Source organism: Tursiops truncatus, chromosome 21 (assembly GCF_011762595.2).
Source record: "Tursiops truncatus isolate mTurTru1 chromosome 21, mTurTru1.mat.Y, whole genome shotgun sequence".
In the NCBI taxonomy this organism is placed as follows: domain Eukaryota; kingdom Metazoa; phylum Chordata; class Mammalia; order Artiodactyla; family Delphinidae; genus Tursiops; species Tursiops truncatus.
In genome coordinates, this window is record NC_047054.1 from 25,701,989 (window position 1) to 25,728,740 (window position 26,752).

Sequence of the window (26,752 nt, forward strand, 5' to 3'; positions counted from 1 at the left end):
AGCCCCGACGGCCCGGAGCTGAGGCCCCGCCGGCGGCGGTGCGCGCCCCGCGGAGGGAAGGCCCAGCGGGCGGGGCCGGCGGCTAACACCCAGGGACCGTCAAACCACTCGCTAGACAGGGGCGCTCCCGGCGCTCTCGGCCTCCGCCCTTCGAAATGCCGCCGGCTCCTGCGCGGGCTCCCACGGGCCCTTAGCCGGGTTTACAGTCCCAAGGGGAGCCGGGGACAAAACCTAAGCGGTACGAGCGCGCGGTGACAGTCCAGTGCCGGCGGCAACCTGGCGGCGGACGCAGAAGTTAGACCGCTCCTTAGTCAAGGAGCGCCGCGTAATACCCCTTGCAGAACTCAGAACTCTCGCGATAGGCGAGACTGGGATTCCCGGAAGTGATTCTCCGGAAGCAGTATGGTTGCTTCCCTGTCCTGGCCAGGCTCAGCCCGCTGAACCGCTGACAAGATGCAGTCCGATGATGTGAGTCTTGTTGCGCTGCCACCCGGGTTTTATGAAGTGTGTCTCGCTCGCTTTAGGAGACTCAGAAGCCACCTACTCAGCTGGCCCATTAGCGTAGGGTGGCTCCGGAAGCGAGGCTTCCAGAGCCCTGATTTCCGAGCGTGGGGCCCTCACGTGTCTACCCGGGCACTTCGGGGTTAAGGGGTCAGGACACCGCCACCTCAACCCCTAGGGTCGGTGTATCCAGGCCTTGGTGCCTAGCAAGGAAGGACTTTGCGTATGGTCCCCTGGGGACTCGGGAGGCGGCGGGGTAGGGGGTGGGTGGCGGCCTGGGGGACGGTACGGTGAAGTTTAGACACCAAATTTAAGCATCCTTTTCAACCACGTGCACCGTACTTTTCAACCTGCTTTTCCTGTGTTAGGTTTTTTTTTTTTACGTTTGCTCCACTCTCTGCCCGCGTCAAAATTTTGGAAGCATCCTAGACTTATTCGTTTAGTTATTTGTATGAGATATATTCAAGCGCCTACAGTGTGCCAAGAGTAATTACTGGAGATTTGGTTGTTATTAAGCCAGGCAAAAGACCTCTATTTTACTGTAGCTCTGGCGGGGGAGACAATAAACATGTGAACAAATTAAATACAGTTGAACCGTGTAATACTACTATGAAAGAAACATCGGGTTGATGCGGATAGGGCTGATGAGGGAAGGTTTCTCTGAATAGAAGGTATCTGAGGCGAGATCTAAAAGATGAGAAGGAACCGCCACTGGGGGCTGAGGGAAAAGCAATCAATCTGGGCAGTAAGAACAGTAAAATACAAAGATCTGGAGGTAAGAGAGAAGGAATGTGGTAAAGGACATTAGTGTGACTGTGTTATAGAAATCACGGGAAGAAAGGTAGGGAGTGAAGTTGGGTATCTTTGCAGGATAAGATCATGTAGAGTCTTGGAGGAGGTGTTTTAAGGCTTTTTTTTAATGAGAAGTGACATCTGATTTACGTTTGTGAAAATGTCTCTAGTTGTGTGAAAGGCTTTCGAAGGAGAGAAAGAATGAAAGCAAGGAGACTAGAGCATGATGAAAGTAGCTTCAATAAGGTGGGAGTGGTCATGAAAAGAAATGGATGAATTACAGATCTGTTTTATCATTGTAACCGGCAAGACTTGGTTATGGATGAAATGAAGAAGGGAAAAATCAAGGGATTTTTGGATTTGAACAAACCTTTCAGTGGTGGTTTTATTTATGGAGGTGGGGAAGACTAGGGAAGGAACCCAGTATTCTTTTGAGAGGTGTAGAATTGAGAGCTCCATTTGGACCTGTGAATGTGTTTGATGCCTTTTAGATATTCAAGTGGAGATGTCAAGTAAGCAGCTGCATGTATATACAAATCTGGTGCTCTGAAGAGAAGTTTGACCAGGAGATGACAGTTTGGGAGTCATCAACCTGGAGATGATATTTAAAGCCACAAACCAGAATTAGCTCCTACTTCTCCAGTTTCATTTCCTCTTACCTGTTTCCCACCATCCCCTGCCAAACACACATCCTGTAAAATTCCAAAAAAGTTGTTCCATTCTTTAATACTTCTTTGTGTTTTTCCCTTTAACTACTTCAGAGCCTTTCCCACTTCCTCCAGGCAGCTCACGCAAAGGCTCTCACGCTGTTACACACTTCTGCTGTGGCATTTAGATTGCTGCTTTGTGATGCTTTGTTTACATCTCTTTTTCTGTAGCTAGAAAGAAAAATCTTTTTAAGGATTGTACCTTCCTTCATTCAGCACGTGCCTGAGTGCCTCCTGTGTGTCAGGACTTTGAAATGTCAGTGTCTTACATAAGTATTAAGTGTACAATAAATGCTGAATGAATATAGAGCATATGAGTTAGTGGAGGATAGCAACAGAGGATCTTCCTTGTCAGTGAGGTAAAATCATGGTATGTGTGGTACGTATATCCAAAAATCTAGTAGTGTGTGACAACGATGCATAATGAACACATTAAGTAAAAAAAAAAAAAAAAGTCACTACTATATATATAATCTCATATTGTTTAAAATATACATATAGGCACGCTAGTTGGTATAATATACAAATTAAAATACTACGAAATTGGGGCTTCCCTGCTGGTGCAGTGGTTGAGAATCTGCCTGCTAATGCAGGGGACACGGATTCGAGCCCTGGTCTGGGAAGATCCCACATCCCGCGGAGCAACTAGGCCTGTGAGCCACAACTACTGAGCCTGCGCGTCTGGAGCCTGTGCTCCACAACAAGAGAGCCGGCGACAGTGAGAGGCCCGCGCACCGCGATGAAGAGTGGCCCCCGCTTGCCACAACTAGAGAAAGCCCTCACACAGAAATGAAGACCCAACACAGCAAAAATAAATAAATAAACTAGAAATTGTATCTCTGGGCAGTAAGGTTATGGTTATCGCTAATTTGTATTTACTTTTCCTACAAGAATCTGTTATTTGTGTAAAAAAACAAATAAATCAGACTATTTTACAAAGCATTTCTTTGCCCTCTCATTCTTCAAAGACTCATTTCCTCAGTAAAGCAGGGTGCTGCCCTAGCGCATTGTTCCCTTGGATTAATATGGCATCTGCTAGGTAAGAGCAATTGAAATGGGTTTCTACTTTGTCTTGCAGGTTATCTGGGATACACTAGGAAACAAGCAATTTTGTTCCTTCAAAATAAGGTGAGTCTAGATTTTCAACTTGGATACAGATTCCGTCAGTTGCCCTCTTCGCATCCCATCTTAGAATCTTCGCTCTTTTCCTCTCATTCTAGAACCAAGACTCAGAGTTTTTGCAGAAATGAATACAGCCTGACTGGACTGTGTAATCGGTCGTCCTGTCCCCTGGCAAACAGTCAGTATGCCACTATCAAAGAAGAGAAAGGTAACTCCTCGGTCTTAACTTCCAAGAGAAGTACTCAACAGCTTTTAAAAGGATATTTTTTAGTCTCTCCGTAAATAATAATAAAACTATTTATCCTGCAGGACAGTGCTACTTGTATATGAAGGTTATAGAACGAGCAGCTTTCCCTAGGCGTCTCTGGGAACGGGTAAGACTTAGGACATAAAATCATGACGACCATTGATCAAGAGCAAAAAGGCCACATGCTTTTCTCACTTCCTTGACCACGTCTACCTTAAATTCTTGGAGCCGTCCTTATTAGGCCCCATAAGTGTCGTTAACAGCGAAGACTTAATATGACCCTTGCCCTTCAAGCTTCCTTTCTGTTTAACAGGTCCGGCTTCATAAAAACTATGAGAAAGCACTGGAGCAAATAGATGAAAATCTAATTTACTGGCCCCGTTTCATTCGACACAAATGTAAGCAGAGATTCACCAAGATCACCCAGTACCTAATTCGAATTAGAAAACTTACACTAAAGCGGCAGTGAGTACTGATCGTTCATTTATTTGTTTTTAGATTACCTTTCCATGCATCTTATTATGAAGCTGAGATATTGTGAAACCTCTAGTAATGTTTTCTGTTAAGTTCAACTTTGGGTAATTTTTTATGACATGCTAAGCAGCAGTAGCTTTACCACAGATTAAAGTTGTGCCCTTTAATTTTGCAGGATTTTAAAAACAGTAGACTACAACTTGATTATCAGCTTCAGTAAATTGTCTTTTTAACTCTGAGGGAATCCTAAAATTAGGGAGTTGAAAATGATCTTAAAAATGTGAAATGGAGTGTAAGAACTTTACTGTGGGTTCACTGAAAACTTACTTTTTTAAATGATATGAAATCCACAGAATTAATTGCATGCCGTCTTTAAAGAGTGATAGGCCCTAATTCATTGTGACCTGCAGAGAAAGCTAGAGATGTCAATCTTCTGTAGAAAATTATTTTTTCTTATCTTGCGGAAGCATTAATCTTTAGCATTGTAAGGCATCCTGAAACAGCCATGTATATGAACAATGTCAAATATATGTAAAAATGCCTGACTTTTTATAGCATTAACTATCTAGAAAATTTTATGTAATCTTGCTATATTTAGCTGAGCCCTACAAAATCAATTCCAATCCTTTTTTTTCTTCTATCTTTTTTTTTTAAAGGAACGTGTAGAACATGTAATTGGGGTTTCTGATCATGTGTTTTATTTCCCGTAGGAGGAAACTTGTTCCTTTGAGTAAGAAGGTGGAACGGAGGGAAAAAAGAAGAGAGGTAACTTATTCTGATAATCGTAGGTTCTGTATTTTCATTGAGGGTAGGGCTGTAGTCAGGTAGTCAGGTCTCATGAGAACGATTCAGTCACTGCTGTCTGTGAACCGTTCGGGCCCTAGATTATGGACAACAGTATTAGTTGCATATGCTATCTGATATTCCATATCTGAAGGTTATGACTTTCAGGGCAGGTTAAAATGTGGGTACTTTGGGGGTATGTGTAATGGAGAACAGAAAAAAATACCTTAAATAGAGATCCACAACTCCTTGTCTGAAATTCTTGAGGTCACATTTAGAATTCTGGTATGTTGCCAGTCTTATGTTTTACATATTACCCTCAGCCAGCTTTGAGCATTCTCATTAAACACACTAGTAGCTGTGCAGTGAAATATAACAATGTTTCACTAGATGAATCCACACTAGATGGAATTTAAAAAATGTTTTTTTAAGGAGCCTCATGTCAGTTCAGGTCATGTTAGGCATCTAAACTGGGTTTTTGGGGTTCTGAAATTGCTGGTAAGGGATTAATAGGGATTAATTGGGATTATTTGTTTCTTTGAAGTAAACTTGTCAGCTTTGTTACTGAAGTAGTGAACAGTGATGATAATATTTTGCTATCCATGGAGAATCTAGTCAGGAAGTTCCAGCCTTTGTCATAGAGAGCAGTCTGCCAGTCCACCTCATGAGACCTCACTCAGGCTGAGTATTCTTATGCTTTTAAGACCCAGAAATTAGCTTTTCCTGACAAGTTCACATTTTCAGTAATTCTAGCTATTTGCTTTGCTTACCATCCTTCCACCAACAGACTTTTACCTCATCATTTGTCATATCCTATCAAGGAATAGCTTTAATAATCTTGATGCTTTTGTTTCCATTAATCACATAGAGTTCTGTATCTCAAACCTGTTACATCATTCGTCTCCAAACTTATTTTTTTGGTGCCGAAACCCAGGATTGAATCTCCAAACTTTTTTGATCACTCACCCCATCAGTAAAATTTTTGAACATATGCTCCCCAATATATTACTTGTAAATGTTATCATACATGTATATTTGCACCAATAGGTGTATTACAAGTAAAAGTTTGTGATGTAGTGAAGTGAAGGTTTGGTTCTCAGCAGTGTAAATTTGCCTTTAAGTGCTGTTATAAGTGATAGAGAGCTCAGAGACAGAGAGAAAGGAGGGCCTTTTTTTTTTTTTTTTTTTGCGGTACGCAGGCCTCTCACTGCTGTGGCCTCTCCCGTTGCGGAGCACAGGCTCCGGACACGCAGGCTCAGCGGCCATGGCTCACGGGCCCAGCCGCTCCGCGGCATGTGGGATCCTCCCAGACCGGGGCACGAACCCATGTCCCCCGCATTGGCAGGCGGACTCTCAACCACTGCACCACCAGGGAAGCCCAGGAGGGCATTTTTGAGTGCCTGCATTTAGTACTTGCTGTTCATTTTTCATTCTCCACCACCAATTATGCAGACATTTTTGTTTAAATCTGGCTAGTGAGTTTTCATCCTCCCTGAGTCAAAACAGGCATTCTTGCAAACCTTTCAGAAGAAATTAAAATTTTCTATTTTTACCAAATAAGTTTGAAGCCCTCTGAAATAGATTTGGAAGATTTTTAAATGGGTTAGGAAATGGCGTTTCCAAATTTTTTAAGTGTGTGATTGCAGCTTTTATAGAAGACACGTTTTCAGCAATGTCACATATAGATGTAATCACTTTTTTAAATGTTCTAGCCACAGAACAAGGTTTTTTTGGAAAAACAATTCTTTCAAACTCACTGTTAAAATATTGCCTTTCCTTTGAAAGAACAGTGAGTGTATTTATTTTTTAAAACTTCTGCTACAGAGGCTTCCCTGGTGGCGCAGTGGTTAAGAATCCGCCTGCCAATGCAGGGGACACGGGTTCGAACCCTGGTCTGGGAAGATCCCACATGTGGCGGAGGAACTAAGCCCGTGCGCCACAACTACTGAGCCTGTGCTCTAGAGCCTGCGAGCCACAATTACTGAAGCCCGTGCGCCTAGAGCCCGTGCTCTGCAACAAGAGAAGCCACTGCAATGAGAAGCCCGCGCACTGCAATGAACAGTAGCCCCCGCTCACCACAACTAAAGAAGGCCCGCGTGTAGCAACGAAGACCCAACACAGCCAAAAATAAAAACAAACAAAAAAACTTCTGCTACGTTACATACTGCTGACAGCCATCTGTCATCTTAGAAAAGGTTGACAAATCTGGAACATTTTTCTCTTTGTGAAAAATGCATGGTTCTTTAAGTTCTACAACTCTTTTTAAAGTACTAAATCATTAAATAACCAGCATACATCTTTAAAACTACTACTCCCTATCTTATTGCAAAGTATTCAGTATCATCTGTAAATCCACTTAACCAAGCAAATAGCTATAGGCTGCAATAATCTGAATAAAGGAGTGAGGCCACCACTTTCAAACTCTTGTGCAGTATTTTTTCCCTTGGCATATCTTGCTCACTGTAATGTGACACACAACTATTTCCTTTATGGACAGAGTCAAGGCAGCTATGTGAGTGTGCATAAAAATGTGTAATAGTTAATATCTTAAAGAAAAAAATATACAAAAAAGTTTTGAGTATTTGCTTGCTACATCTCAGTGGATCACCCCTGAGGTGTGAGCACCCGCTTTAGAGAAAAATGTAAATCACAGTAACCTTCTAACTGCTCTGTGTGCTCCCAGTCTCCCTGCCTTGTAATTGATCCTGTGCATTGTTCATCCTAACATAGCTTCAGTGTGTAACACTAACATTCTCTATGATTTTTACTCTCAAATTAATGCACAGTCTTTGGCAAGAAAGGCAGATTGAGGTTACATTTTTATGTTTTGTTTGTGTAAAGGTTGATACCATGTATCATTTCCTACAAAAGACCACTGAAGAGATTTTTTGATCTACTTTCTATCTATCACATGGAATCTAACACCGTTTTAGAAAGCATAAATGGGTGAAGGTCTCTGTTTCCTTTTCGCAGCTTTTATGGAGTCTGCTTCAGGACTTCTAATTTTCTGAGACACTTAAATGTATGTAGACCTACTTGCTTTGTGTATCTGTCAAAGAATTTGTAGAATTTAATTTAGAAATCTATTCGTAAGGGACCTCCCTGGTGGCGCGGTGGTTAAGACTCCATGCTCCCAATGCAGGGAGCCCAGGTTTGATCCCTGGTCCAGGAACTAGATCCCACACGCATGCCACAACCATGGAGCCCACGAGCCGCAACTAAGACCCGGTGCAACCAAATAAATAAATTTAAAAAAATAAAAATAAATGATCAAACTATTTTAAAAAATCTATTCATAAAACCATAGGAATTTTTTTAAAGATACATATATCTGGTTGGACAGGCAGAAGTTCCTATTACAGTAAGAGGGAAAAGGGGACTACATCTTTCACATAAAAACTTGATTTCTCCCACTTCTACAGGCTGAAAAATGAGTCTAATGAAGTAAATGGGTTTGCTCTTTTTCTCTTACAGGAAAAGGCATTAATAGCTGCTCAGCTGGACAACGCCATCGAAAAGGAATTGCTAGAGAGACTGAAACAAGATACGGTGAGAAAGCTAGGAACTTTGGGGTACAGATTTTATTTTTTAGGTGGTAATATGCTAGGAAATGTAGGAATAGTGGGAAATGTGTTTTATTTTTAAGGATGCTAGAAAGATCTTCACCTTGATTTTATTACTGGAATAAAATAGATATCATATAGGCCCTGGCTTCCTCATTTTAGTTTCCTGATCAAGCACATAAAATACTTTAGTTACTCTTGATACTTCAGTAGAGAGACCTTTCCTTTTTTGCCATTATTCCCAACTCCCCCTCCCAAACACAACAACTCCAGATCTCTCTATAAAAGCCGTACAGTTTCGATCCTCCTGCCTATTCATCCTAGACTTTTAAGGTTCTTTAAAATGAATTTTTATTGTCTTTTGAAAAATTTATGTCATTTACAGAAACAACATGAATAAAACTTACTTTTTCCTACTATTTCCCCTTTATCAGCAAAATTACATTTGTTCCAATCCATGGGTTTTATAGACTATTAAGTTTTAAGTCATCTGGTATCCATCCTTCATAGAAGGTGCCTGTTTGGTATTAATTGCTGATTATTTAAATGTCAAATATGGGTTTTTGAAAGACACTGCTGGCTCTAGGCCTGACAATAATATAGTAATATTACTAATTATTCTTGTTTGATCACTGAGGAAAATAATATACTTGTTGGACAGTGGACTTCAAGCATAAGATCCAAATGTGGTTAAAGCTGACCCACGTTTATGTTCTTTAGTATGGCGACATCTACAACTTCCCCATCCATGCCTTCGACAAGGCCCTGGAACAGCAGGAGGCAGACAGTGGCTCTTCAGATGCTGAGGAAAAAGATGATGAAGAAGATAAAGTAAGCTTTGTGTTTTTGCTTTGTCAAGCAGTAATCTATGGGATGAGATCTTTTTTTTTTTTTTTAATTTACTTATTTATTTATTTTTGGCTGTGTTGTGTCTTCGTTGCTGTGCACGGGCTTTCTCTAGTTGTGGTAAGTGGGTGGCTACTCTTTGTCGCGGTGTGCAGGCTTCTCATTGCGGTGGCTTCTCCCGTTGCGGAGCACGGGCCCTGGGCTCACAGACTTCAGTAGTCGTGGCTTGCAGGCTCTAGAGCGTAGGCTCAGTAGTTGCAGCGCACGGGCCCAGCCGCTCTGCTGCATGTAGGATCCTCCCAGACCAGGGCTCGAACCCGTGTCCCCTGCATTGGCAGGCGGACTCTTAACCACTGCGCCACCAGCCCGATGAGATCTATTTTTATGTAATTGAGAGAGAATATCATTTTCATTTCCCTAACCAAAATAGATATTTGGTTATTTTTTCCTATCATTTTTGATTAATTTGGTTCAGAAGTGGCTGCTTTGTTCTCCAGGTTCAGCCAACAAACTATTTATGCATTGACAATTTGATCTTATTTATTAGCATTCTAAAATTTTTCCTGCAAGATGACAAATGAAGGGTCCTTATTAGCTGAGGGAATATAACATTAAGCAACCTACTGAAATTTACAAGGGGCTTAATTTTACTGTTAATATAGGGGAAGTACTTAAATGATAGTATTTTTAGGTAAAGGGCAAATTTAACAAGTAGATTCACAATAGACTCACACAGGTACACAGGTGTAACTTTTCCTAGTAGTAAACTTTTTTAATATTTGAAATTAATACTTTTTGTTGAATGTGCAAAGAACTGTTTGCTCTTGTACTGTATATTGATTTTAACCATTTAAAATGAGGATGTTTTATCTCTAATGATTTAAATCAGGCATGAGAATTGATATCCCTGAAGTGTTTTAAATTCAGAAGTATTAAACTTGGAAATAAGTTGATTTTGCTTGCCTAGTAAGTAGACTCTCATTCTGTTTATGTTATTGATGCACTTATCAAAGAATAAAACCAGATGTCTAAGCTGAATTTTCATTATGTATCTTGAACATAATAGTTACATTTTATTTTAGGATGTGGGAAAAAGAGAGTTTGTGGAAGATGATGAAGTTGATGAGAGTGACATAAGTGATTTTGAGGTGAGGTTCATGGGTAAAAATCTGTCCTTTGGCTTCAGACAAAAAAGGGGGAGGGGAGTTCTGGTCACACAGAGCAGATAAATTCTCTAGTTTTAGTTCTAAATAGGCAGTTTGGGGAATGAATCTAGCGTCTTTCCTATTTTTTTCCCCTCCCCACATTAGGACATGGATAAACTGGACGCCAGCGGTGATGAAGATGAGGATGATAAATCCTCCAGTGAGGAAGAAGAAAAGGCCGTTGACACTAAACACAAAGGCAAAGCACCCTTGAAAGGACCTTTGAGGAGGAAAAAAGCATACGTAGAGATAGAGTACGAGCTGGAGACAGAGCCCGAGGCCAAGGCCAAAACCACGTGATTTCCCTTCAGACGTTTATAAACAGGACTGGACATTTTGAACTTCTTCCCTTTTTTTTTTATCTTAAACACATACACAGTTCTGGGTTTTGCTCTTTATCTTGTTTTTAACACCATATTTGTGTTTTTAATATTTATGCTACTTCTGTGGGGCAAAAAATATGGGAGGGAGTGGAGAAAAGCCTAAATTGTGAACAGAGTATTTTTATAGCATTATTACGTGTGCTGGAGTAACAGCTTGAGCCCAAGAAACATAACCGATGAGTTTGTGGGTGTAAATATTTCTAAATTTTAAATGCTACCCACCCGTTTCCTTGGTATCCTCCCCCTGCATTCCTCCCCCTCCCCCCTTTATTTAGAAATGTCCAGACTTCAATTTTTTCATGTTTTCTTTTCCCTACTTCTATGGGAGTAAAAAGGAAAGAAGGAAAAAGAAGATCTAAGTTATAATGTTTAATATAAATATACCTTTTTCCTGAAATGATTCCATTTAAAACAATTGGAACAGAAAGAAAATCTTTTCCTCTTCAGGAAAGTAATACAAGTCTTAAGTTGCATTGTAGGGAGCTCCTTCAGAAACCTGCTGCACTCTTCGGATACAGTTCCCCACCTTACTGTCTTCACAGCTTTGGGGAATTTTAGCCAGGAGACCCTGAAACATAAAACCAAACAGTGTGTTTTTTGTTTGTTTGTTTGTTTGATACGTGTTTTCCTTTTACCTTGGTGGTTCTTTCTTGGTACCATACTCAAAGAAGGAAGGACGGATGACACTAGGGCACAGTTCACAGAACAGGTGTAACTTTAGAAACGGAAATGTCCTACTGGAGCACAGAGAAGTAGCTTACTACCAGTCAGGGTGAATCAGATTAAATCTAGGGCTTGAAAAGTGCCCAAGATTAAAAAGCCAAGATGAAATAATTTGAATAAACCATGCTACCCCTAAATATTTTTAGGATATGAATTTCTTTTCATGCTGCCTTATAACTTTCAATTGATTTCTAAATGGGGTAAGAAATGAGACAGTAATTTATAAATTATGTATACGTGGACACACAGCTATTGTATGCTATGGCTTTGAGAAGTTAACTTCTGTGGAATATGAGACCAAAGGAAGAATTCCCACGTGGATAAGTAAGCATGTAGAAAACACAGTTGCCTCTGAAAAACTGGAAACATTTCTGGTAACTGAATTGCTTACTCTACCTAAATTATTACTCCTTGGTGGTTTATAGCCCATTATTTCAACCTGTTTTTTTTTTTTTTCATTCAGACCACTAGAACAGAACTTAAATTTCTCGATCATGATCCTTTTGCCCATTCTCTGTCCTGGCTCCAGAAACATCCACTGATCCTCTTGCCTTTTGGTCTAAACAGTTCTGAATAGGTTTAAAGGAAGAATAAGGTATTAATCAAACTCCATTGAAGGCTAGAAGGCTCAGAGGTAGAGACTCAAAGCCCCCACGTTCATTTACAGACTTGGTCAGGCACTTAAATGTAAATTAGAATCACAGGAATTACCTGAGGATGAAGAAGCCTATCAGAAGCCAAGTCGCAGACTGTCCCTTACCTTCACCTGTCCTTCAGAGCAGCGGTCCAGGAGAATCAGGCAGTCTGTGGCCTCTTCTAACAAGGCACTCTTAACAGATTCGGGTGTGAGGCTTGAATCCCTTGCTACATCACATATCAGTTTCAAGAGAGCCTTCAGTAAGACCACAAGTCTACAGGGAACTCTGGAATCAAGAAGAAAAATGATGTTCAGACTCCGAATCAGGATATTAAAACTGAAAGAGATTTCAAAGGCCATCTAGTAGAAAACCCTCATTTCATAAATGAAGGAACTGAAGTCAAAATTTAAGACCACAGAGCTGGAAGCAGAACTAGAGACCAGACTCCAGATTTCTGAACTTTAAGGCCCTTGGTTTTTTCTACAGCATGCTGCCCATACACACTGACATTCTGGCCTGCCCAGGAATACCTAGTTTCCCTCCATAAGCATGGTCCTACTGTAAGCAAACAGCCCCTCGTGAAAAGGGAGAACTGGGACCTCCCTTACCAGGGGCCTATACTTTTGACCAGAGAACAGGAAATGGTCCATAGTTCTTTAGCTTTGATGCGGGCTTAGGCCTGGAGATTAAAAATACAGTGAGGGAAATAAGCTTGGCTTTTGAGACTTACGTGTCAATTTGAGTTTTCTGTCACTATATTTCTAGATCCTAGATTACCACCAGTTAGGCCCAGTCTATTTACTTCTACGTAGCGTTTCTAAAAGTTTTTATGATAACGATTACACAAAATTGTAAATGCACTTAATGCCACTGAATTGTACACTTTAAAATGGTAAATTTTATGTATTTTTTAACCACAATAAAAAAAAAACTAAAAAGCCTTAAGGAAGCTGAAAAATAATTTAACTTGTAGTGTGAAAATATAAATAAACTATACTTCTGGGCAGAAATGTGACTGGGAGAAGAAAAGTTTCCATCCCTCATCTTGATCTAAAAAACATTAAGTGTTTTCCTGTAACTTGTGTGCTGCTCAGCCCTCCACCTGTCATCACTCAACACACAATTTGCTGTTTCCCACTCCCCAGGCCCCGGCCCCTCCATAATTGACATTCATTTTCTGACCTCTACATTTGCTTGCTGACCTCTTCTACTTGGACAGTATTAGTCTGATTCAATTTCATTCATGCATCTATTCCAGTCACTTTAAAAATATCTGTGTACTTAATACCAGGTTCTGAGTAAGTTCTGGAGTTCTCAGTGTACTAAAGTGTTCAGTCTTCCATCCTCCTGGAGCTTCTAGTTCAGTAGAGGAGAAAGACAGTAATCAAATAAATGCAGCCTCGTTACAAATGTGACTGTGGGGTACATTATGAGGAGATGAGAGAATACGGCTCAGAACAGAGACACGCACGTGTTGCTGAGGCACTGGACTCTCGCTGAATTAAACATGTCATGCAAGAGAGCCTTCTGCAGACCCAACATGTTTGGGTTCCAGCTTGCTGTTCGGGACACCTACCTCGAGCCAGAGTTGGAATGCTAAGCAAATATATCCCAGATCAGTATTCTGATTACCACAGATGTTCAGTGATGTGCTATGAGTGCTCCATTCTCTATCAGATTTAAGAAACATTATGGTGAACAAAGTTAAGTACGTCTACTGTAGCACTGCTAAATGGCCTTTAAAATTCTAATATGCATTATAAATCCAGAGAAATGTACACCTGAAGGAACTGACTATATTATATCTTCAATGCCACTTTCACAGTTCAAAATCCAATTGGTATGGAAAAACAGGAGGTATTCAAATATATGGCACGTCCTTAATACTTTGTACTGAATGTACACCTGGGCAAGTTCTGAAGGGAGTATCGGCTGAGTTTTGCCCCTCTTAGCACACCTGTCTGCTGGCTGTCATACCTGGGCCAAGTATACTGCATGAGAAGTTTTAGGGCTTCCAATATCTTCAATCTAGCCTCCTCCTCGGGTCCATCATAAACCTCCAGATAACCAATGATGACTCGATCCAGCCTCTTCAAGTGCCGGACAGTTAAGATCCCCAACCTAAAAATGACAGAGAAAATGTGACTCCAAAGAGTGAAGTTGAAGTTGAGTATGGCCACGCCCAGCTGCCCTGGGACTCACCTCTTCACGAAAGCCGGTAGGTTTCTTGCGTAAGTCCTGCGTAAGAGAAGGCGGTGCTCGGGCTCCATGTGCGTCAGAATCAGCTGCAGGACCTCGTCACAATGTGTGGTGGGTCGGGCTGCATCTCCCTTCCAGTGCAGGGCTTTCTCCAGGATGGGGAATAAATCCAGCAGACACAGGAGCACAGCCTAGGAGGAAGTAATAGAAAGGAATTGTAGTAAACGAATTTGTATTCACAACACACAGATTTTTCTAGCAACTTCCACTAATCTACCATCCTTGGGGTCCATGTCATAGAATTCTAAAACAGTCTAGTAATAAGTTTAATGTATATTACTTTACATTTTCAAACTTTTTTACATTCTTTTATCTCCATCGGACCCGTCTCAAGTTAATACCTTCTCAGGGTGATTCTTTGCTAATCTATAAAATTGGAAGAATAGCAGAGCTAAGACTTTAATCCAAAACTTAGGAGTCTAAGTCTACTGTCAGTAAATTCCTGAGTCTAAGTGATATTTACAAGTATTTACAATAAAACCACTCCCAAACAGAATCTCAGATGATCCTATTTGTATCCACTTCCACAGCCCTATCTGAAATTTCAATGTCTAGGCACTCCCTTTTAGCTCTCCCGGGATCTTTGTTCTTTCTTTTATGTCTTTTTTCCTTTTTTTTTTTCCTTAAATCACCATCTCAAGAGCCCTAACACCTTTCTGGCTGTTAGCACAGCCTGGGTTCTCAAAACCAAAAATAGTATTTAAAAAAGAAAGGTGACAGACTGAGGTGGGAGGAGGGAGACTAGGCATAAAATAAGAAACAAGGTAATTTCGACCTCTGATTTTATATAACTTGTTTCTTCTGTCTTCAGAATGTTCTCTGCACACCCCCCATAGTTGAAACTTTTTTTTTAACATCTTTACTGCAGTATAATTGCTTTATATTGTTGTGTTAGTTGCTGCTGTATAATAAAGTGAATCAGCTATATGTATAAATATATCCCCATATCCCCATATCCCCTCACTCTTGCGTCTCCCTCCCATCCTCCCTATCCCACCCCTCTAGGTGGTCACAAAGCACCGAGCTGATCTCCCTGTGCTATGCGGCTGCTTCCCACTAGCTACCTGTTTTACATTTGGTAGTGTATATGTGTCCATGCCAGTCTCTCACTTCATCCCAGCTTACCCTTCCCCCTCTCTGTGTCCTCAAGTCCATTCTATACGTCTGCGTCTTTATTGCTGTCCTGCCACTAGGTTCTTCAGAATCTTTTTTTTTTTTAGATTCCATATATATCTGTTAGCATATGGTATTTGTTTTTCTCTGACTTACTTCACTCTATATGACAGACTCGAGGTCCATCCACCTCACTACAAATAACTCAATTTTGTTTCTTTTTATGGCTGAGTAATATTCCATTGTATATATGTGCCACGTCTTCTTTATCCATTCATCTGTCGATGGACACTTAGGTTGCTTCCATGTCCTGGCTATTGTAAATAGAGCTGCAGTGAACGTTGTGGTACATGACTCTTCTTTGTGTTATGGTTTTCTCTGGGTATATGCCCAGGAGTGGGATTGCTGGGTCATATGGTAGTTCTGTTTTTAGTTTTTCAAGGAACCTCCATACTGTTCTGCATAGTGGCTGTATCAATTTACATTCCCACCAACAGTGCAGGAGGGTTCCCTTTTCTCCACATCCTCTCCAGCATTTATTGTTTGTAGATTTTTTTATAATGGCCATTCTGACTGGTGTGAGGTGATACCTCATTGTAGTTTTGACTTGCATTTCTCTAATGATTAGTGATGTTGAGTACCCTTTCATGTGTTTGTTGGCAATCTGTATATCTTCTTTGGAAAAATGTCTATTTAGGTCTTCTGCCCATTTTGGATTGGGTTGTTTGTTCTTTGCATATTGAGCTGCATAAGCTGCTTGTATATTTTGGAGTTTAACCCTTTGGTAAGGATTAAATCCTTTTTCCCAGTTGCTTCATTTGAAAATAGTTTTTCCCATCCTGAGGGTTGTCTTTTCATCTTCTTTATGGTTTCCTTTGCTCTGCAAAAGCTTTTAAGTTTCATTAGGTCCCACTTGTTTATTTTTGTTTTTATTTCCATTTCACTAGGGTCAAAAAGGATCTTGCTGTGATTTATGTCATATAGAGTGTTCTGCCCATGGTTTCCTCTAAGAGTTTGATAGTGTCTGGCCTTACATTTAGGTTTTTAATCCATTTTGAGTTTATTTTTGTATATGGTGTTTGGGAGTGTTCTAATTTCATTCTTTTACAGTAGCTATCCAGTTTTCCCAGCACCACTTATTGAAGAGGCTGTCTTTTCTCCATTGTATATTCTTGCCTCCTTTATCAAACATAAGGTGACCATATGTGTGTGGGTTTATCTCTGGTCTTTCTATCCTGTTCCAGTGATCTATATTTCTGTTTTTGTGCCAGTACCATACTGTCTTGATTACTGCAGCTTTGTAGTATAGTCAGAAGTCTGGGAGCCTGATTCCTCCAGCTCTGTTTTTCTTTCTCAAGATTGCTTTGGCTATCCGGGGGCTTTTGTGTTTCCATACAAATTGTGAAATTTTTTGTTCTGTGAAAAATGCCATTGGTAGTTTAATAGGGATTGCATTGAATCTGTAGATTGCTTTGGGTAGTATAGTCATTTTCACAATGTTGATTGTTCCAATTCAAGAACATGGTATATCTCTCCATCTGTTTGTATCATCTTTAATTTCTTTCATCAGTGTCTTATAGTTTTCTGCATACAGGTCTTTTGTCTCCTTAGGTAGGTTTATACCTAGGTTATTTTATTCTTTCTGTTGCAATGATAAATGGGAGTGTTTCCTTAATTCCTCTTTCAAATTTTTCATCATTAGTGTATAGGAATGCAAGAGATTTCTGTGCATTGATTTTGTATCCTGCTACTTTACCACATTCATTATTAGCTCTAGTAGTTTTCTGGTAGCATCTTTAGGATCCTCTGTGTATAGTATCATGTCATCTGCAAACAGTGACAGTTTTACTTCTTTTCCGATTTGGATTCCTTCTATTTCTTTTTCTTCTCTGATTGCTGTGGTTAAAACTTCCAAAACTATGTTGAATAATAGTGGTGTGAGTGGATAACCTTGTCTTGTTCCTGATCTTAGAGGAAATGGTTTCAGTTTTTCACCATTGAGAACAATGTTGGTTGTGGGTTTGTCATATATGGCCTTTATCATGTTGAGGCTAGTTCCCCTGACACCTACTTTCCGGAGGGTTATCATAAATGGGAGTTGAATTTTGTCAAAAGCTTTTTCTGCATCTATTGAGATGATATGGTTTTTCTCCTTCAATTTGTCAATATGTTTTATCACAGTGATTGATTTGCATGTATTGAAGAATCCTTGCATTCCTGGGATAAACCCCACTTGACCATGGTGTATGATCCTTTTTTTAAAAAAATTTTTAATGATCCTTTTAATGTGTTGTTGGATTCTGTTTGCCACTATTTTGTTGAGGTTTTCTGCATCTATGTTCATCAGTGATATTGGCCTGTAATTTTCTTTTTCTGTGACATCTTTGTCTGGTTTTGGTATCAGGATGATGGTGGCCTCGTAGAATGAGTTTGGACGTGTTCCTCCCTCTGCTAAATTTTGGAAGAGTTTGAGAAGGATAAGTGTTAGCTCTTCTCTAAATGTTTGACAGAATTCACCTGTGAAGCCATCTGGCCCTGGGCTTTTGTTTGTTGGAAGATTTTTAATCACAGTATCAATTTCAGTGCTTGTGATTGGTCTGTTTATATGTTCTGTTTCTTCCTGGTTCAGTCTCAGAAGGTTGTGCTTTTCTAAGAATTTGTCTATTTCTTCCAGGTTGTCATTTTATTGGCATACAGTTGCTTGTAGTATATCTCATGATCCTTTGTGTTTCTGCAGTGTCAGTTGTTACTTCTCCTTTTTCATTTCTAATTCTATTGATTTGAGTCTTCTCCCTTTTTTTCTTGATGAGTCTGGCTAATGGTTTATCAATTTTGTTTATCTTCTCAAAGAACCAGCTTTTAGTTTTATTGATCTTTGCTATTGTTTCCTGCATTTCTTTTTCATTTATTTCTGATCTGATCTTCACGATTTCTTTCCTTCTACTAACTTTGGGTTTTTTTTCTTCTTTTTTCTCTAACTGCTTTAGCTGTAAGGTTAGGTTGTTTGAGATTTTTCTTGTTTCTTGAGGTAGGACTGTATTGCTATAAACTTCCCTCCTCGAACTGCTTTTGCTGCATCCCATAGGTTCTGAGTCATCGTGTTTTCATTGTCATTTGTTTCTAGGTATTTTTTGGCTTCCTCTTTGATTTCTTCAGTAATCTTGTAGGGCGCGGTCAGCTAACTGCTACGCGGCAGGAAGCTGAAATAAGCTGAGTCATCCTTCCTGTGGCCACTGCGCTTGCGCTAAGTATACTAATGAGGTTTTAAAGTAGCGACCTATCCGATGCTGGCTCACAAATCGCACCATCGGCGAAAGCCAATCACAGAGCGACACATGTTCTTAATCCCTATATAAGCAGACTGCTATAGGATTGCGGGGTCTTCCTTCCATCTTTCTTCAACCAAGCTGTGCTCCAATAAAGTGTGATACGAGAAGAATCTTGCGTGTGGCGACTCGTCATTCTGCTGGTCGGAGGCGGCTCGCCGCATAATCTCTTGGTTATTTAGTAATGTATTGTTTAGTTTCCATGTGTTTGTATTTTTTATAGATTTTTTCCTGTAATTGATATCTAGTCTCATAGCGTTGTGGTCGGAAAAGATACTTGATACGATTTCAATTTTCTTAAATTTACCAAGGCTTGATTTGTGACCCGAAATATGATCTATCCTGGAGAATGTTCCGTGAGCACCTGAGAAGAAAATTTATTCTGTTGTTTTTGGATGGAATGTCCTACAAATATCAATTAAATCCATCTTACTTAATGTATCATTTAAAGCTTGTGTTTCCTTATTTATTTTCATTTTGGATGATCTGTCCATTGGTGTAAGTGAGGTGTTAAAGTCCCCCACTATTATTGTGTTACTGTCGATTTCCCCTTTTATGGCTGTTAGCATTTGCCTTATGTATCGAGGTGCTCCTATGTTGGGTGCATAAATACTTACAATTGTTATATCTTCTTCTGGGGTTGATCCCTTGATCATTATGTAGTGTCCTTCTTTGTCTCTTATAATAATCTTTATTTTAAAGTCTATTTTGTCTGATATGAGAATTGCTACTCCAGCTTTCTTTTGATTTCCATTTGCATGGAATATCTTTTTCCATCCCCTCACTTTCAGTCTGTATGTGTCCCTAGGTCTGAAGTGGGTCTCTTGTAGACAGCATATATGTGGGTCTTGTTTTTGTATCCATTCAGCCAGTCTATGTCTTTTGGTTGGAGCATTTAACCCATATACATTTAAGTTAGTTATCAATATGTATGTTCCTATTACCATTTTCTTAATTGTTTTGTGTTTGTTATTGTAGGTCTTTTCCTTCTCTTGTGTTTCCTGCCTAGAGAAGTTTCTTTAGCATTTGTTGTAAAGCTGGTTTGGTGGTGCTGAATTCTCTTAGCTTTTGCTTGTCTGTAAAAGTTTTAATTTCTCCATCGAATCTGAATGAGATCCTTGCTGGGTAGAGTAATCTTGGTTGTAGGTTTTTCCCTTTCATCAGTTTAAATATGTCCTGCCACTCCCTTCTGGCTTGCAGTTTCTGCTGAAAGATCAGCTGTTAACCTTATGGGGATTCACTTTTATGTTATTTGTTGGTTTTCCCTTGCTGCTTTTAATATTTTTCCTTCGTATTTAATTTTTGATAGTTTGATTAACATCTGCCTTGGCATGTTTCTCCTTGGGTTTATCCTGTATGGGACTCTCTGCAATTCCTGGACTTGACTATTTCCCTTCCATATTAGGGAAGTTTTCAACTATAATCTCTTCAAATATTTTCTCGGTCCTTTTTTTTTCCTCTTCTTCTAGGACCCCTATAATTCGAACATTGGTGCATTTAATATTGTCCCAGAGGTCTCTGAGACTGTCCTCAATTCTTTTCATTCTGTTATCTTTATTCTGCTCTGCGGTAGTTATTTACACTATTTTATTTTCCAGGTCACTTATCCTTTCTTCTGCCTCAGTTATTCTGCTATGGATTCCCTCTAGAGAATTTTTTATTTCATTTATTGTGTTGTTCATCTCTGTTTGTTTGTTCTTTAGTTCTTCTAGGTCCTTGTTAGATGTTTCTTGTATTTTCTCCATTCTGTTTCCAAGATTTTGGATCATCTTTACTCTGAATTCTTTTCAGGTAGACTGCCTATTTCCTCTTCATTTGTTTGGTCTGGTGGGTTTTTACCTTGCTCCTTCATCTGCTGTGTATTTCTATGTCTTCTCATTTTCCTTAACTTACCGTGTTTGGGGTCTCCTTTTCGCAGGCTGCAGATTCATAGTTCCCATTGTTTTTTGTGTCTGCCCCCAGTGGCTAAGGTTGGTTCAGTGGGTTGTGTAGGCTTTCTGGTGGAGGGGACTGGTGCCTGTGTTCTGGTGGATGAGGCTGGATCTTGTCTTTCTGGTGGACAGGACCGCATCCGATGGTGTGTTTTGGGGTGTCTGTGAACTTAGTATGATTTTAGGCAGCCCCTCTGCTAATGGGTGCGGCTGTGTTCCTGTCTTGCTAGTTGTTTGGCATGGGATGTCCAGCACTGTAGCTTGCTAGTTGTTGAGTGGAGCTTGGTCTTAGTGTTGAGATGGAGATCTCTGGGAGAGCCCTCCCTGATTTATATTACATGGGGCCAGGAGGTCTCTGGTGGTCCAATGTCCTAAACTCGGCTCTCCCATCTCAGAGGCACAGGCCTGACACCCAGCCAGAGCACCAAGACCCTGTCAGCCACATGGCTCAGAAGAAAAGGGAGAAAAAAATAAAGAAAGAAGGAAAAATAAAATAATCAAAATAAAAAAAATTTGTAATTGTTAAAAATAAAAAAAAGAAAGAAGAGAGCAACCAAACCAAAAAACAAATCCACCAATGATAACAAGCATTAAAAACTATACAAAAGGGCTGCCCTGGTGGCGCAGTGGTTGAGAGTCCGCCTGCCAATGTAGGGGACACAGGTTCATGCCCTGGTCTGGGAAGATCCCACATGCCACAGAGTGGCTGGGCCCGTGAGTCATGGCCACTGAGCCTGCATGTCCGGAGCCTGTGCTCCGCAACAGGAGAGGCCACAACAGTGAGAGGCCCGCGTACCGCAAAAAAAAAAAAGAAAAGAAAAAACAGACAGACAGAACCCTAGGATAAATAGTAAAAGCAAAGCTATACAGACAAAATCACACAGAGAAGCATATACATGCACAGTCACAAAAAGAGAAAAAGACAAAAAGTATACATATATGTATATATTTTTAAAAAAAGGAAGAGAGTAACCAAATCAATAAACAAATCTACCAATGATAATAAACTCTAAATACTAAACTAAGATAAACATAAAACCAGAGACAAATTAGATGCAGAAAGCAAACCCCAAGTCTACAGTTGCTCCCAAAGTCCACCACCTCAATTTTGGGATGATTTGCTGTCTATTCAGGTATTCCACAGATGCAGGTACTTCGAGTTGACTATGGAGATTTAATCCGCTGCTCCTGAGGCTGCTGGGAGAGATTTCCCTTTCTCTTCTTTGTTCGCACAGCTCCCGGGGCTCAGGTTTGGATTTGGCCCCGCCTCTGCGTGTAGGTCACCTGATGGCATCTGTTCTTCGCTCAGACGGTACGGGGTTAAAGGAACAGCTGATTTGGGGGCTCTGTCTCACTCAGGCCAGGGGGAGGGAGGGGTGCGGATGTGGGGCGAACCTGCGGTGGCAGAGGCCAGCATGATGTTGCAACAGCCTGGGGCACGCTGTGTGTTCTCGCAGGAAGGTTGTCCCCGGATCACGGGACCCTGGCAGTGGCAGGCTGCACAGGCTCCTGGGAGGGGAGGTGTGGATAGTGACCTGTGCTTGCACGCTGTCTTCTTGGTGGCTGCAGCAGCAGCCTTAGCATCTCATGCTGTGTCTGGGGTCCGCGCTGATAGCCGCGGCTTGCATCCGTCCCTGGAGCTCGTTTAGGCAGTGCTCTGAATCCCTTCTCCTCGCGCACCCCAAAACAATGGTCTCTTGCCTCTTAGGCAGGTCCAGACTTTTTCCCGGACTCCCTCCCGGCTAGCTGTTGTGCACTAGACCCTTCAGGCTGTGTTCACGCAGCCAACCCCAGTCCTCTCCCTGGGATCCGACCAAAGCCCGAGCCTCAGCTCCCCGCCCCTGCCTGCCCCGCCGGGTGAGCAGACAAGACTCTCGGGCTGGTGAGTGCCGGTCGGCACCGATCCTCTGTGTGGGAATCTCTCTGTTTTGCCCTCCGCACCCCTGTTGCTGCGCTCTCCTCCGTGGCTCTGAAGCGTCCCCCCTCTGCCACCCGCAGTCTCCGCCCGCAAAGGGGCTTCCTACTGTGTGGAAACCTTTCCTCCTTCACAGCTCCCTCCCACTGGTGCAGGTCCTGTCCCTATTCTTTTGTCTCTTGTTTTTCTTTTTTCTTTTGCCCTACCCAGGTACATGGGGAGTTTCTTGCCTTTGGGGAGGTCTGAGGTCTTCTGCCAGTGTTCAGTAGGTGTTCTGTAGGAGTTGTTCCACATGTAGATGTATTTCTGATGTATCTGTGGGAAGGAAGGTGATCTCCAAGTCTTACTCTTCCGCCAGCTTGAAGGTCTCTTCACAGCAGATGCTGTGCGCTGCAGCCTGCCCAGGACCCTATCGTTTACGTCTGTCCTGGTGTGATTCCAAACACCACGCCTGAAACTCTTATTCATCTTTTATAAGCAAATATCACCTCCTTACCCGATCCTCTTAAAACCACCTCAATACCACCAAACCTTGTTAGCTGCCTACTGTTCAACACCCACTGCACTTTACAGAAAACTTTTAATAGATTTATTACTCTGTACTGTATTTAAATATACAGTATATATATTTGCATAGATGTCTCTCCAAAGGATTTCTTAAAGTCAGAAACCCTGTCCGACTCATTCATTCTTGGAACCTACAATGGTTACTGGCACACAGTAGGTACTCAATGTCTACTGGATGAAAGAATAAATGACACAAAAAACCCAACATACAAGGAGTTCCCAGAGTGTGTGTTGATATAAAAGCAGCCCAGAAGTAAAGACACTTAAAGTAATAAAAATGGAACATTTTTGGGAGTTCCTGGTCAGCCAAGTGGTTAGGACTCGGTGCTTCCACTGCAGGGGGCTTGGGTTCAATCCCTGGTTGGGGAACTATATCCTGAAAGCTGTGTGGCCAAAAAGAGAAAATAAAGGAAAAGGAAAGCAGAAAAAGAACCCATCTCTCTTTTGCTCATAAATTGGTGAGACTAAAAAAAAATTAAAAATAAAAAATAGAACTTTTTCAGACATAAAGCTGCCCCCAAGTGATATATAATTGACCCAGATGAAGATAAAACACTGGCTTTTCTGTGGAGACTCAGGAATGTGGATGTCTCTTGGTATTGAGACATTTTCTAGTCATTTGCTACCCCCATATTTTCAATTTGTCAGTGGTTCTCAGTTATCATCTTTACCTTCCTAGAAGAGTAAAATGTGTACCAAGTATTCTTATTCACATAGTGCCACCTTCTACTCAAATTTGAGAGCTCAGACTCAGAGTTATGAACAAATCTTACCATTACCTGAATGAGGTGGTGCTCCCGTGTGTACAGGTGGTTGAAAAGGGCATGGTATAGGACTTGGGCCCTGTTGTACTGCAGCAGATCAGCAGCTGGCTGCAATCAAACAAATTACCCAATTAAAAGCTTCCCGAGGTTGGCAAAATGTTGATAATTTTTGAGATTGAACGTGGTACATGGGATTCATTATACCACTCTCTCTACTTCTGTGTATATTTTAAAAGCTCCATAATATACAGTTTAAAAAAAAAAGCAGTTTCCTTGAGTAATAGATTGCACATTTGGGTAAAATCCCTTTCAGCTTCTGAATTTTTTGTTCCTTGAAAGTCAGTTGTTAATGACTCAAAGTCTGGTTCTTCAGTCTGACGATGGTCTACGTTCCTTATATACATCACCTATAAGATACAACCTACTAGGTTGGCAGAGGAAAATACAGAGAGAAAAATATAAATTAGTGAAGTGAGAGTCACATGACAGCATTAACAGAAAGCCAGTTAATAAAAGATATAAACATGGGCAGCAGTAGAGCAGTGATGTCATGAACGAGGAATGGCCATGATGACTCAGCCTGCACCATCGGTACAGATGACAGAGAACGGAGGCCACTTACCACATTTAGCACAATGTGATGGAGGCAGTGGACACCCAGGATTTTGTTCTCAGTTTGATAGTCATCTGAGATGAGCAATGACGGGGGAAGTACCCTTTCCAGATGTTGGCTCAGCCAGGGTCGAGTGACCTTTTGCAGAGTCCATGAGAAAACATGTTTGGTGGCTGGGTTACTCTTCCAGGAGTCCCTAAATGGAAATGTGAAACCACATTAAGTGACATGGTGCCCAGTTCAAGCTAACTATATTTTCTTATACTTGAAAGAAAAATACATTCCACATAAGATAACTCAATGTTAACAACATACATTTTTAAGATTTAGATCAAAATAACGTACAGAACTTACACTAAATACATTTATCACCCAGGGCTCTGGGTCTAAAGAATATCCGATAAAAAGTAGCCAGTTATAACCACAGCTATGTAAAGAATCTGTGGTGATGGTGGTGGTTACAGTGAGAAAGTGTTGAGAAGGGAGAGAGGAGGAAAGGAAATGTCTTCAGTATCACTATTATTATTATTATTACCACATGGGAGCAAATGAATCAATATTCAAACAGCAATTTATAGCTTATAAAGTGAGTTTACACACATAACCAATCTTCAAATACGGTGTAACAGGTAATGTTATCTTTGTATTGCAAATAATGAAACTGGTCCTATTCAGAAGCAATAAAAAGAAGCAAGAGACATCCTCAAAACTAAGCCTTTTACCTCCACATTCCTGGTAAAAAGACAGTTATGTACTCACTTTTTTCTCATCGCTCCAGGGTCACAAACACAAATGTACAAAGTAGCAAGTGGAAACTCACAGAAAATACTTTAGCTAACAGCAATCTAAAGGACTTTTATTTTTTCATCCCAAACACGCTTCCATATCTAGTAAGTAGCGATGAGCTTCAAGATTCCTAAGTTTAAATTCAAACCATAAGTTTAAATCTTCTCGAAGTTTAAATCTTCTCCAAATCCCCAACCCCATCTAACTGAAGAAAGTTAAGTCTAAATAAATGGGACTGAACTTCCAATTTCAGGGCAGTTGTCAAGGACTGGAAAAAGCACTAGAAAATCAAGTCTGAAGACCTGGGTTCTAATGTCGAACTTGCCACTACCGAGTTAACGTCATCACAATCACAACCGTTCTGGGCTTACAACACCTTTATGTCGCTGATGCAGACACAAGACTCCTTTGAGCTCTAACCTTCTAAAACATTAGTCTGAAGCTTAAGTCGGTGGCCCTTACGGCAGGAGTACTCACTTATTCAAATCGGGTTTGAGAAGCCCCATGACCGCAGTAAATCTCCCTTTCTCATCTTCATTTTCTCCGTGGAGGAATCCAGCCACAGAACCACACTCAGTAACCTGAAGCAGTAAGGCGAGCACCTGTCCAGCGACGCCCTGAGATTTTGGGCTGGTCCATGGTTGCTCCAAGTTGTGTGTGATGGCAAAAATATAGATGGGTCCTGCCAAGTGACGGAGGCCTGCCTTCCATGCAGGGCAAACCAAGGAATTCTTAGCGGTCTCAACTTTCCTCAACAGCTTAAGGAAGAGTAACCCAACTGCTGCCGCTTTCTCGGCCACTTCGGAGTGACGATCACCTCCCCCTTCCGGCCCCTCGGGAGGAGCTGCATACTTCCCCAGGGCTTTTGCCACCTGCCCCAGCATCTCGGGCATTCCACGGAGCGAGGTGTCACTCCCCGCAAACAACTGATCACATTCTTTGGCATCTAGTACAGCACTGAGGTCCCGAAGAGCTGCATTTCTGGCCTTGCCCCGTCGGGATTCCTGACCGGCAAACTGGTGCAAGATCTGGGAGAAGGCCTGTCCGAGGGCGGAGAAAGGCCACTGTCCAGGACAGGAAGAGCCCTCCCGCGGTGGGGATTCCCGAGAGCCGTCAGGCTCCATGCCTCAGACCGAGGACGAGGATGGAGGCGAGCAGGGGTCCGCTAAAGAGGGAAGGAAAGATAACTCCGGGGCTGGGATTCTCTCAAAGAACAGAACTAAAATCAAATAAAACGGCGAGACGTCTTGGAGGACCGAGGGAGAGTCTAGCCCGCAGAAGAGTAAAGGTATAAAGGAAAAGATGCGGGAAAGAGGGTTCTCTGAGAGTAACAGAAGCTCAGATTCCCAACAGTGGAAGGGAGAAATTACTCTTGCCTCTCTGAAGACTCAAAAAAAAAAAAAAGAAGAAGAAGAGAAAACAAAAAAATCCTAAAGAGCCTGAGAAATAAATCTCTAAGGCGTGACACTAACAGAGCCGCCGTTACCTTCAGCT

At 41.3% G+C, this 26,752-nt stretch overlaps 2 protein-coding genes across 2 annotated transcripts; one reads left to right on the forward strand and one right to left on the reverse strand.

Annotated features, from left to right (window-relative positions):
• Positions 1-318: 318 nt before the first annotated feature.
• MAK16 (MAK16 homolog) lies at positions 319-12,929 on the forward strand. The gene is made up of 10 exons (XM_004324562.4): positions 319-468; positions 3,079-3,128; positions 3,221-3,330; positions 3,432-3,496; positions 3,683-3,834; positions 4,554-4,608; positions 8,101-8,175; positions 8,910-9,020; positions 10,118-10,183; positions 10,346-12,929. Exons 1-10 carry the CDS (start codon positions 454-456, stop codon positions 10,538-10,540), a joined length of 894 nt encoding a protein of 297 aa, XP_004324610.1. The 5' UTR covers positions 319-453; the 3' UTR covers positions 10,541-12,929.
• TTI2 (TELO2 interacting protein 2) lies at positions 10,978-26,694 on the reverse strand. The gene is made up of 7 exons (XM_019921367.3): positions 25,736-26,694; positions 24,482-24,668; positions 23,875-23,967; positions 14,187-14,374; positions 13,962-14,105; positions 12,107-12,269; positions 10,978-11,191 (listed from the first exon to the last, which is right to left on the reverse strand). Exons 1-7 carry the CDS (start codon positions 26,380-26,382, stop codon positions 11,087-11,089), a joined length of 1,527 nt encoding a protein of 508 aa, XP_019776926.2. The 5' UTR covers positions 26,383-26,694; the 3' UTR covers positions 10,978-11,086.
• Between the last annotated feature and the right edge of the window lie 58 nt (positions 26,695-26,752).

Excerpts from the sequence above, each read along its gene's own strand:
- MAK16 (XM_004324562.4), top strand. Across the intron at positions 3,497-3,682 it reads CTAGGCGTCTCTGGGAACGG|GTCCGGCTTCATAAAAACTA; the intron begins GTAAGACTTAGG and ends TCTGTTTAACAG. Across the intron at positions 10,184-10,345 it reads GTGACATAAGTGATTTTGAG|GACATGGATAAACTGGACGC; the intron begins GTGAGGTTCATG and ends TCCCCACATTAG.
- TTI2 (XM_019921367.3), bottom strand. The coding sequence starts at position 26,382 with ATGGAGCCTGACGGCTCTCGGGAATCCCCACCGCGGGAGGGCTCTTCC. Across the intron at positions 14,375-23,874 it reads GGGAGCACCACCTCATTCAG|GCTGTGCTCCTGTGTCTGCT; the intron begins GTAATGGTAAGA and ends ACTTCCTCCTAG. Across the intron at positions 12,270-13,961 it reads ATGCAGTATACTTGGCCCAG|AGTTCCCTGTAGACTTGTGG; the intron begins GTATGACAGCCA and ends TCTTGATTCCAG.